General features: G+C 46.1%; 1 protein-coding gene across 2 annotated transcripts in view; it reads left to right on the forward strand.

The window, feature by feature from the left end:
* The window catches only part of ppm1e (protein phosphatase, Mg2+/Mn2+ dependent, 1E), a 30,678-nt gene that overhangs the window by 8,875 nt on the left and 8,724 nt on the right, over window positions 1–13,079 (forward strand). For both annotated transcript variants that reach the window (XM_069145781.1, XM_069145780.1), the window contains exons 3-7: window positions 9,537–9,658; window positions 10,223–10,422; window positions 11,042–11,230; window positions 11,928–12,071; window positions 12,964–13,057. In XM_069145781.1, the coding sequence (XP_069001882.1) occupies window positions 9,537–9,658; window positions 10,223–10,422; window positions 11,042–11,230; window positions 11,928–12,071; window positions 12,964–13,057 (749 nt within the window). The remainder of the gene's footprint in view (window positions 1–9,536; window positions 9,659–10,222; window positions 10,423–11,041; window positions 11,231–11,927; window positions 12,072–12,963; window positions 13,058–13,079) is intronic.

Raw genomic sequence — 13,079 nt, forward strand, 5'->3', positions numbered from 1 at the left:
GCTGCAGACTGTATTAGACTCCAGGATGTGCTGGGTTTACTGCTCAGCTGCAGTGTTGTTGCATGTGAAGCTGCACAAATTGCTGCAGTTATATTTAATGCTTTAGTGGAGTATGTGCAGATAAGAAGTGGCAGGTTGACAGCAGCGGCGGCGGAGACTTTTACTTACAGTCCAGTTTCACAGCTTCACGGTTCGTAACACCGGACTGTTAAGAATGGAGAGCTTCTCCAGCAGCGGCTCACATTGATGTCTCTAAAACAGGCGCCTTAATTAATTTCTGCTCTGGAGAGGCCCCATTTTTGGAAGTGCAATGACCTTCAAAAGTGTTCAGTGTCCTCCTTTTTCCTGTCGCGGCGTTACGGACATTTCAGCAGGAAGCTGTTAGAGTCTGCTGCTGCTGCTTCGGAGCGTCTTTGTTCACAAGGTGCCCATAATTCAAATGATGAGTCATATGTCTGTGGCAGGTGAACTGAATGCAAAGCAGTTGAGCTCACGCTATAGTCCAGAAGAGGGATGTTTTTATCTGAATATGAATGAGCTCCTGTAGAGAGGCGGCACACCGACGTCATTAAATATGGTCTTTATAATTTAACTGCAATTCCACATCGTCATACTTTATTTGCATGTTGACGTATAAGGAACAGAAAAGACATCTGAAAGGAAGGTGGACCGACAAAATCACCTGCATGAACATTATTTAACTGTTGGTTTTGTGTCTTTTTAACGCAGCTGAAAATACAGTTTTGTGAGGAAATCTGTCACACTGCAATCAAAAATAACAGCCAGTCAACCAACCATGTAACCAGTCATCCAACTAACCAAGCAGTCAACCAACCATGTAACCAATCAACCAACCATGTAACCAGTCATCCAACTAACCAAGCAGTCAACCAACCATGTAACCAGTCAACCAACCATGTAACCAGTCATCCAACCAACCAGGCAGTCAACCAACCATGTAACCAGTCATCCAACTAACCAAGCAGTCAACCAACCATGTAACCAGTCATCCAACTAACCAAGCAGTCAACCAACCATGTAACCAGTCATCCAACTAACCAAGCAGTCAACCAACCATGTAACCAATCAACCAACCATGTAACCAGTCATCCAACTAACCAAGCAGTCAACCAACCATGTAACCAGTCAACCAACCATGTAACCAGTCATCCAACCAACCAGGCAGTCAACCAACCATGTAACCAGTCATCCAACTAACCAAGCAGTCAACCAACCATGTAACCAGTCATCCAACTAACCAAGCAGTCAACCAACCATGTAACCAGTCATCCAACCATGTAACCAGTCATCCAACTAACCAAGCAGCTCTGTTTGTACTCTTTTAAAGTTCCGCTTACAGACTCTCAACCTCAATACGTTCGTTTTATGAGTGTAACACGTTTGCCAAAAAAGAGACAAAAATACTCAATAAACTCGTGAAGATGACCGATAGCATCACGCTCACAGCTTCAGTTTTATGTCCACATTAAGGTCCACTCAGCCTCTCAAAGGGCGGACCAATCAGAGAACAGTGTCTATGGTCGTCAATGCTGATTGGTCAAAGGCGGCTCCGGTGGTTTCAAAATTAACTCGAAGTCTACGGCCAGCAGGACGCAACGACTGGAAACGATTTCCTCTGGAAAGTCTGGTCACACCAAGCTATAGATATCCAAATTATTTTGGACACGACAACTGTGGAGAGGAAATCTGATATCATAATATCTGTAGCTCGGAGAGGAGTCAGATTTTGAAGTTTTGCCACTTTCACTGCTCTAAAATGTGTAAACCGGCAGATTTCTCACTTCCCTCTCACAGACGTTGTTTATGAGAAACTGGTTGAATTAAAGGAGCTTCCAGAGATAGTTGAGGTGGGGAGATGATGCGGTTCCCCCATCGGCTCTCACCAGCCCACCGGGGATCCAGCTGGTGGATTACATAACACACCGCCTGAAGGCTGTGAGCGTAGCAGCGCCGCCAATCACGTGTCGGTTCCCCGGTAGAACCGCTCGCCTCGTCTGCCTTCAGCGTGTCACCTTCACTGCTCACCGGCACCGCGGGACGTTCAGGCTCCGGAGGCTCTTTCTGATTTCATGACGGATTAGACGCGCCTCCCTGCAGCCGCCGCCGCGCCCTTCGGTGGTGAGTGGACGCGGCGCTGCGCTGCGGCTGCATCGGGGCGGTGACGTGTGCAGTCGCTGCGGCTGCATCGTTTCCGCCTCGTTTGAAGTGTTACATCAGAGACGCTCTGCAAAAAAAAAAAAAGGTGCCCTCAGGTTAGAAGGTGGAAGTGCTGAGCGGGCGGAAACGCAGCTTTCTGTTGATCTCTGCTGGTCGCGAGCCGCCGGCCAATCAGCGAGCTCCGGGTTCGACTGTTGACCACGACGGTTCTCCGGCCCTCGTTTCATGTTTATGTATAAATGTTCTTAAAGAGCAGCTCTGGTGATAAATCTCTCTGGTGAATGCCGCTCAAACAAAGAGCTCCTTCTGTCAGGTTTATAAAGCAGAGTACCGCGGACGGGCTTTAAAGTTGGACGACGCGTCAACGCTTTCCACAAAAGTAAAACCTACATATGGTGGAAATGGTTGCATCATCCCTTTAAACCCGATGCAGACCTGCCTCCATCCAGATCTCCACCTGCTGCTCCGAGGTTGTTGATGTCATTTCCTGTCGCGACGGGAACTAACGGCGTGATGTCACCCGGCGGTTTGGACGTTTCAGACGTCCATATTTGGACGAGCTGGGGAGGAAGGGACCTGAGGACACTATGCCCCGCCCACCTATACAAGAAACCTGACTGCACCCCAGGCCTGTCAATCAAACCAGACCGCAAACACAGCTGTGTTTCTTCTTCTTTAAATGGGTTTTGGTATCAGAGCGGAGGCGTCGGTACGATGCTCAGCCCTCCGTACAGATTCACCACATCTGCCCTGCAGCTGGAAATAAATCACGACGCCACCAAATGCTCGTGAATCCACCGAGTGTCTTCCACAACAAAGGCCAGATTTAATCCCTCATTCTGATTTAATTCGTTGACGTTTGTTAAAAACCGGAGTGCTTCGTTGTTTTCATGAATTCACGGAGCGATTTGTTGAAATGTTTCTGACCTGTTTTTGAAAGATTTACGGGCAGAGATGGATTTAAATGGTATTTGTTGACAATAGGAGGAACGCAGCAGCTTTATCCTTCACATGGTGACAGAAATAGTAATTGCTGTTAAGTCTTCATTACTGTAAAAACGATACCGTGGTCGACGTTTAGATACACGTGTAGGAGGAAAATGGAAAACCAATTAGCATGGCCGGTTTGATCAAAGCAACGACGTGGGTGAAACGTAGTTTTAATAACGCTCGTCTTATTTATAGTAGAATTTTTTTTTATCAACAGGTTTTTTTCATTTCAATGCATTAAAAAATAAATAAACAACCCTGACAGGAGAATAAAAAAACAAAAGGTTTGAGCAGAACCGGCAGCATCAGTGGATTCCTGCGTCTCACTATCACGAGCCAGAAACACTGAAGCGCCACATGGTGTTTGTAGAGCGAGCCGACAAATGAACTCATCAAAGCCATCTGAAGGGAGAAGCGGCCTCCCGGCTCGCTGCGTGTTACGCAATCCTGCTCGGCCCTCCTGAGAGCGCTCTGTTCACATATCAGGACTCTGATTCAACACTTCTTTTGGAAATGTGGATTAAAAACATAAAAACAATCAGCAAAGGGAGGCCGGAGGATTCTCTCTGTGTGCCGTGTTGAAAAAGAAAAAGAGAAGAGGAAGTTCTGCTATGAGGGCCGGCGGCCCGAACCAGAACCAGAACCAGAACCAGAACAGGTCGGCGGAGCCCAGCGGGTTCCCGTGGGTCTCCACTCTCACCTCCGCCCGGCTCGGAGAAGCCTCAATATTTAGAATAATGAAGCGAGAGGTTCTGGCAGCAGGGGACGGCCGCCGCCGCCGACTGTCAGTCACTCGCTTCCAACGTTGCCATGGAAACAACCTTGTTGCTCCACTCCGGGGCTAAATCTGTAGAAAAAGAGAAAAAGAAAAGAAAAGGAGGCTTGTAGAGAAAGCGATGGCTGGCGCGCATGAGTCATCTGCTCACACATCCACCCGAACATCCACCCGAACATCCACCCGGAGCGCTTTCTGTTTTTTTATCACGGCGAGCAGCCTGTCAGAGCTCCACACGAGGAAACAGGAAGGCGACGACTGCCGCCACATCCACCCCGACATCCACCCGAACAGCCACCCGAACATCCACCCGAACAGCCACCCGAACATCCACCCGAACAGCCACCCGAACATCCACCCGAACAGCCACCCGAACATCCACCCGAACAGCCACCCGAACATCCACCCGAACAGCCACCCGAACATCCACCCGAACAGCCACCCGAACATCCACCCCGACATCCACCCGAACAGCCACCCGAACATCCACCCGAACATCCACCCGAACAGCCACCCGAACAGCCACCCGGACATCCACCCAAATATCCACCCGAACATCCACCCGAACAGCCACCCGAACAGCCACCCGAACATCCACCCGGACATCCACCCAAATATCCACCCGAGCATCCACCCCGACATCCACCCGAACATCCACCCTGACATCCACCCGGACATCCACCCGACATCCACCCCGACATCCACCCCGACATCCACCCACACATCCACTTCAATAAGCTTCAATAACAATGGAATTCTGTGATTGGCCTGGTTGTGTGTCACTCAGAAAAGAATCAGCCAATCAGAGGAGAGCATCGACGGGAGGCTGTTATTAGTAGAGCTGCAGAGAGGAAATATATAACTACACTTAGATGATTTTTGTTTTGTTCTTAAAACCACAAAAATATATTTTTATGGAGATCAAGACTCGAAAAGTGTGAAACGTGTGACCTTTAACAAATCTGTTTAATATCACACATACACACACACACACACACACACACACACACACACACACACACACAACTGTTTTATATATTCAGGTTCAGAAACCAGTTTGTCCTTCAGAAGTCTGGAGGTCACCACTTCAAGGAGTGGACACAATAATGTGAACACCTGTACGAGACAACCCAATCCTTGTGAACGATACACACAGCTTATGTTGTGGTGGATCAGCTGATCTGTGTGTGTGTGTGTGTGTGTGTGTGTGTGTGTGTGAGAGAGAGAGAGAGAGAGAGAGTGTGTGTGTGTGTGTGTGTGTGTGTGTGTGTGAGAGAGAGAGAGAGTGTGTGTGTGTGTGTGTGTGTGTGTGTGTGAGAGAGAGAGTGTGTGTGTGTGTGTGTGTGTGTGTGTGTGTGTGTGTGTGTGTGTGTGTGTGTGTGTGTGTATGTGTGTGTGTGTGTGTGTGTGTGTGTGTGAAACAAAGCAGGTCATTTCCAAAGTAGAGGAGCATCTCTGTGTTCCTGATCTGAAAGCGTCAGAGAGCGTCAGAGCTGCTCGAGCATCGTGCGGTCGGTCGTGTCGTTGCAGTGCGACGGTGTGAACTCAGATTAAGCCCCTCCCCTCCCCCCCTCTCCTCCTTCCCCCTCCTTCCCCTTTAATCCTCCTCCGCTCCACATGACCTCACTGTGATGCACGAGTCGCGGGGAGCTGTCATTGGTGCGCCGCGCCTTCTCCTGTGTGACCCGCAGCCAATCGGAGCTCCCCGGCTCAGCATCCACCCCCCAGTGGTGGCGCGAGGGAGGGGGGAGGGGGGCGGTGGGTTTCTATGAATGGAAACATGAAGGAGAGGACGATGAAGATGAGCGTCTCCACCTCCTCGTTCCCTCATCTCCATCTTACTCCATAATTACACATCTGATAATTATTATCGCATGAAGTATAATTCAGTAAACATGCCGTGTCACTTAACTATATATATTTAATGCTCCACATTTAACTGACATACAGCTGCAATTTACAGGTTCAGATTTCACACAAAAATCTGATTTTAATCGAACCATTTAAAAGATCTGATTTGAGGCTCTTTGAATCAAAAGTGCATCTTTTCAGTGTATTTTCAGGTGGAAAAACTGATTCATCATAAATCTGATTACTGTGATTCTGTCAGGATTTCTTTTTAAACTATTTGTAAAGACGCTAAAGCAGAAATTTACTTGATAACATGATTTTATTTTGGAGATATTGCAAATAGAAATAATGACAGTAAAGAATATTTGGTTGTTTTACTCCATTAAATATTAACAGTTTTATTTGTTGTATCTAATGATCCCGTTTATCCTCTAGATTTTTACTGAACAGTATAATTTCTACTCAATTCCCTCTCGATCAAAAGGAGGGAATTTATCTACTGACATCATCGCGAGAGGTGGCGTCAGCCCCTAGTGGCCCTCAGTGGTATTGTACTTTAAGGCTTCATTTTTCAGACCCAGAAGTTACGTTCTCTTATATATCCAGGAAGACATTAAGTTCATGACAATATTCTGCTCAACATCAAGTGAACAACAATTTACGTAACAGCTTAAGAAACAAGAAGCAATATAAAAAGACACATTAAGAGGATTTTAAAGGATTTAAATAGAAGATATGAATAGAAATATCTCCTCGGACTGTCTCCATGTTTTCTTTCTCTGATGTCGGATGTGTAACATATGAAGAAGTTCATTCTTACCCGTCATGGAGACCTGATGGCTGAGTGGTTGGAGGACAAACAGTCCCTGAGTCGACTCCTCGGCTCTCCGTCCCCACATGTCCTCTTTATGTCCACTGCATCGACCCAACACGGGCAAAATGTCAAAATAATAACTTAGTTAATAGATTCCTCTGAATGTGTCTCATGGTTTTAGGTGTCAAACATAATAACAGTGAATCTGTGACGTTTTGAAGGTAAATTTGAGCTCATTGTGTCCAAATGTAGTTCAGAATATTTAGTTTGGGTAAAACCCCCCTCTGGTTCTCTGTAGTTCAGGGTGTCGGTTCGAGCAACATTTCAACGCCGGTTGAGGATATTTTTTAAGGTAAAAACTCCCTGAAGTCAGTAAGAACTGAAGAAGCCTTTTGGTTGAGAGCTGAAACGTCCGATCAGCTTCGGATTCTCTCCGATCGACCTGCAGGACCGACAAACCTCTCCGACTTAAACTCGTGTAATTAATGTAATTTGTCATCACATTCAGAGATCTGAGCTTTACGAATGAGGACCGGATATTTCACCTTTGCGGCGCCCACGTTTTCAAGGAGACGTTTGCCCAGGAGGTTACCGTGGTTACTGCTTTATGGGGCCACGGCGCTTCTGCTACTCCGTTCCTCGTGTTTCTAGACCTTGACCCAGTTGGAGAACAAAATCGAGGACCTGACGACAGAGAAGTTTCTACCGGGAGGAGACGAAATATGAGACCGGATACACATATTTGTGCTGCGGATAGAAAACAAACACCAACAGATGCATTCAAGAGACACTTTCTAACCAGAATAAACTGCTGCCAGCTGTTTGGTCCTTTTTTTCCTCACTCGAGATTTTTCCACCTCTAAACTGACTGAACGGCAGATTTCACAACCAAATGCACTGAAACGAGTCACAAACATACAACGTGGCTCACAGCAAGTCCGGCCGAACCGAGACGTGTTCACCAACGGGCTGAAAGGACGCCATTTGAAACATGTTGAAGTTCACCTGAAGGGAAATGATGTCTTGATGCAAACTTGCTAAAAGAAAGAAGAGATTTGTGAGATTTCCTTTTGGACGAAGGCACAAACATCTTCTCTTAGACTCCCAGTCACATGAGAAAGAGCTCAGATATGCGTCTGTTAGCAGAGCTCAGTTCACAGATGAAGGCTGGCGGCTTCACTCTTCTGTGATTAAAGCCATGCCATCTGACATACGAGCCACGGAGGCCCTTTCACTCTCCATTCAGAGGGTTTAATTGTACAATATGTCCCTGTGTTGTACTCAGCCAACACCGGCTCCTTTATTAAAGGAAGATTAAATGAAGAGCAGTGACTGCTGGTCCAACAGAAGGTCCCTCTGAGGGGTTTTATTATCTGTATGTGTGAGAAAGGCTGCATTCATTTAACTTTATTAGGGTTTAGTTTGCTGCTGTTTTTAGTTTTATTCTGAAAACAACGCCTGATGGAAAGTCATTTTTTAGAAACGCCCGAACCACAGACTTTATATAAAAGTGGACGTTGTGTTTGGGTCTGAAAAGGTGTTTTAGGTGAATTTGACTGATTATTGAGGGTTTGAATGGATTAGACCATTTTTAAGATGCAGGGGGAACAGAATAAGAAACGTACAGGATGTATTTGATGTTTTTGGCTCAACGTGGACGTTAGCTGGTCGACCACTGAGCTTCAGACTGAACTGTTATATGAACTACTGGGTGGATTATCGTGACATCTGGTACAGATGTGCATCATTTCCATACGATGGATCCGGATGAGTTTGGAAATCCTCTGACATTTCTGGACCACTTTAACGTTGACATCATTTCTGTCGCTCAGCTCGTGGGTCGATCCAATATTTTGACTCCCGCCTGAAGTTTGTCAGTGTTTGTGTGTAAGCTGACATCAACTTATTTTCACCTTCATTTGCGTGTGATGGAGAACAGCCAGACGCTGGGTTACCATGGTTACCTGCATCTGGAGGGTGGCCTAGTTATCGCGGTGACTCATGTACAGCGAGCTTTCAGTCCTTCAAACGACCCCGTCCTCCTCCTCTTCCTCCTCATCCTCCATCGGTCTCCTCCTCCTCCTTCTCCTCCTCCTCCTCTCTATCCTGTTGGAACCGTAAGAGGAGGCACGCTCACATCTGGCCAGATGTTGAGATGTGCTGCCGAGCGGAGCTGCGTGTCGGATCGTTTTCTCCGGCTGACCTGAGAGCCGGCGGTCCAGTGAAGTCAGACTTCAGTTAAAATGTTCATAAGACAGCAGGCAGCAATCATAAATTATAAATCAAAACATTTCAATCTGCATTCTCTTTCTCTTGAACAACTTTGAGTAAAAGTTTGACAGTAATCAGCAATGAGTTCTGTTTTTTTTTAACTGACTAGTTTTAGGACTGTTTAGCTTTATTGTCCAGTTTAAATAATTTGAATAAACACTTTATAATAAGGGTACATTAATTCACCTCAGTTAAGGTCGTAATAAGTGTTAAGTTAATGCTTAAATGATCATTTTCTTACCGTGTTCATGTTAACTAAAGTATTATAACTCCTTAACCTATAAATGAGGCTGCATGTTAAATAAGTATTATTCAACCATAATTAGCCCAATTAACCATTAATTAATGCTGTTTTTGAACAGGTAACCAGTCATCTGTAAGGTGTTATATTCCAACAGTAAAACAGCTCATTGGCAGACACAGTCTGTTCTGACACCGCTGAGATGAAATCAGCCAGAACTTGTTTTCGTTGCGTTTCTAACAGAAGTGAAACCGCAGGTTTGTTGTTTGATTCTGTTTCCTCCTGAACTCAGATCCTGCCGTCGGTCCGGTAAACCGGACGAGTGATCGACGGCGCCGCCGACCTCCGCAGAGGATTGGCGGAAGATGATTTTTCCTCCCCGACCCGTTGATAACTGTCGTCTCTCCCCGCCACAGTAACTGCCCGTGCTCCCTGGCCGCGGCGCTGGCCCGGGCCACGGCCGACAGCCTCCTGCAGACCGACCTCTCCATCCACCACCTCAATAAGGCCGTGGAAGATGGAGCTGACCCGTTACCACGTGAGTCCCCGGGGAGCCCACGAGACCGCTCGCTCACACAAATTAGGTCTTCATCCCGCACACAGGCATCAAACCACCAGGGCTTCGTCCCACTTCTCCCCCACACAGCAGCATTACGAGGTATCCGGCCGCGAGAGGGCAGAAAGTCGGCTCCGGGCCGGCAGAGTTTACTGTACGGGAGGTCCAGACGCTGATGGTTGGAAAACTGCAGGACATACAGCAGGAAACATGTTAAAGCTGCAGATATTAGTATGTTTTATATGAACAAGCAACGTCCTGCTGCTGGTGTAACGTGTATTAATCCACCGCTGAAAATAGTCCCCAACAAATGCACACTTCTTTCTGTTTAAGCAGCTAGAAACAACAGAAAGTCTTTAATCTGCATAATTGTATTATTTTGCAGAAGTTATTCATTATCGTCAGCATGATGATCTCTTGTAAGTTTCCAGGCTGAATTGTTTTCAGGATTTTTATTAAATCTTCTGATTGGAAAGCAAAGAATGGTGCTAATTTATGATAATTTATTGGTCGAGCGAACAGACTGATGGTGTGTTTCTTTCCCAGAGATGGATTCGGTGAACCTGGCCCGCCTCGTGTTCAACCACCTCTTCGAGATGTGCTGCCTGTGGATGAAGGAGCTGCCGTTCCGCCGCCGCCCGCAGCCGTACTACGAGACGTCCATCCACGCCATCAAGAACATGAGGCGCAAGATGGAGGACAAGCACGTCATCATCCCCGACTTCAACACGCTGTTCAACTTGCAGGTAGGCGTGACCTCTCACGGCGACGCTAACAGAGGGATCGGCTGGAGTGTTCACAGACCGGATGATCTTTAAGTGCCGTAAACTGCAATACCACCGAGGGCCACCAGGGGCCGGCTCCAAAACAAACATCGGTCTCCAATAGACTCCCATTCAAAAAGCATCAACTTCTCTCATGAAATACAAAGTCAGTGAATGTTTTTCACAAGTCAGGTTTCCGCTATCAGTGGGCGGGGCTTAGCGTCCTCGGGTTCCCAATCAGATCAAATCAGACCCACCGCTGGCTCCTCCCCATCTCGCCCAAATATGGTCAATTCTGGCTTCAAAATAAAGAGAATGCTACGAGCACAATGCCGAACTTCAGAACAACAGTTCAGAAATTATTAGCCAATCGGCAATGGCTGGTTGCCAATTGGCTAATAATGCCAGGTCACTATGAACTGGGTTTAAAAAGCAACAGTAGTCATACTACTCTTTCTCTGAACTTGCTTCTCTTTCTCCACACAAAACTGTCTTATAAAGCCAGAAATGGTGTTTTTTTTCTATCATTCAACATGTCAGTCTGGACATTAATGCATGAAAGTCCCTGTTGTATACTCAGCAGCTCCTTTCTGCCTCTCAGGATCAGGAGGAACAGGCTTTCTTCGCCGTGTTTGACGGTCACGGCGGCGTGGATGCTGCCATCTACGCCGCCAACCACCTCCATGTGAACCTGGTCCGGCAGGAGTCCTTCAACCAGGACCCCATCGAGGCGCTCTGCAGCGCCTTCAAACTCACCGACGAACGCTTCGTCAAGAAGGCGTCTCGGGAGGTGACCACGTCCTCCGAGGACCGAACCCTTCTATCGTCCTTCTATCGTCCTTCTATCGTCCATCTAGCTATACTTCTACTACTACTACTGATACTACTACTACTGCTGATACTTCTACTACTACTACTACTGATACTTCTACTACTACTACTACTACTGATACTTCTACTACTGATCCTTCTACTACTACTACTGATCCTTCTACTACTACTACTGATACTTCTACTACTGATCCTTCTACTACTACTACTGATACTTCTACTACTACTACTACTGATACTTCTACTACTACTACTGATACTTCTACTACTACTACTACTACTGATACTTCTACTACTGATCCTTCTACTACTACTACTACTGATACTTCTACTACTGATCCTTCTACTACTACTACTACTGATACTTCTACTACTGATACTTCTACTACTACTACTACTGATACACTATAAAACTGCTAATGCTACTGCTCCTATTATTTCTACGACTAAAACTATTCTCACTGCTGCTGTTAGAACTTCTGAAACAACGACTGTGACGTAAACGTTTTGTGTAGTTTTTCTCCGTATTTTTACACATTCATGACGATTCTTCGGCTTGTTTTTCAGTAATTTGACGTCTTAATCCAGTAAAAAGGAGGTAAATCCTGCAACATGTGTGTTCACTGTGTGTGTGTGTGTGTGTGTGTGTTTGGCAGCACCTGCGTTGCGGCACCACCGGCGTGGTGACGTTCCTGCGGGGCCGGATGCTGTACGTGGCCTGGCTCGGAGACTCACAGGTCATCCTGGTCCGGAGAGGACAGGCGGTGGAGCTGATGAAACCACACAAGCCAGACAGAGAGGTGAGGACACACACACACACACACACACACACACACACACACACACACACACACACACACACACACACACCGTTAGATTAAAATCAGTGAATACACACCTGACTGGCACGATAAACCAACGCTGTGTGTGCAAAGAAGTTTGTAACATAAATAAATCAATCAATGTAAGTTATTGTGTGGATGATGAAACTTTACGTGTCAGTAATTTTATTCCTGAGACTGATTTTAAAAGAAATGCACCTGCATTATGTAAGGCAGCACAGCGCGTCGCTTTAATCTGAAAAAAAACTGAAGTGTAAAAATGTCAGTTTGGCATTTAACAGAAGGGTACGGTGCAAATTGTTATTTTGGCTCTGAGTAGTTGCCAAGCAACAGTAAATTACTGCTTGCAGCCAAAAAATATTGTGGCACGTAAACTCCGGTAAAAATGACAAAAAAACATTTTACACTTCTTTTTTTTTAATGAATGAATGAAACAAATGAGAAATAACACGATAATGAGTGAGGTTCTAGTCTGTTTCTAGTCTTTGTGCTAAGCTAAGCTTAGCAACACAAAAAAAAAAAAAAAAAAAACAGTCAAAGAACCAAACTCCCTTCAAAAATCCATCAATTTGGCTTTGTTTTCCAAAGTGGTGAATTTACACACTTCATAAGCTGTTGCTGTGTTGTTGTGAATTCTGACTACAAGAACACACATTCTGCATTATTATACAACCGCATATCACCACAGCGCACCATCCTTCATTGTTTTGTCCCGGCATGTTTAGTGTCATTTTGAGTGCACACTTTACATTTTCATGCGTCCGTGTCCCCGTTAACAGAACCAGTATTACTCATTTGAAGTGCCTCTGTTGTGCACATGAGATTATGACCTTCACCGTTTTGTCTGCAGGACGAGAAGCTGAGGATCGAGGCTCTGGGAGGATGTGTGATCTGGTTCGGCACATGGAGGGTTAACGGCAGTCTGTCTGTATCCAGAGCAATAGGTATGGTATCAGTTCAGTCACT

The sequence above is a fragment of the Embiotoca jacksoni genome, unplaced genomic scaffold, assembly GCF_022577435.1.
Source record: "Embiotoca jacksoni isolate LCO1_2020_lvr unplaced genomic scaffold, fEmbJac1.0.p SCAF_13, whole genome shotgun sequence".
Classification (NCBI taxonomy): domain Eukaryota; kingdom Metazoa; phylum Chordata; class Actinopteri; family Embiotocidae; genus Embiotoca; species Embiotoca jacksoni.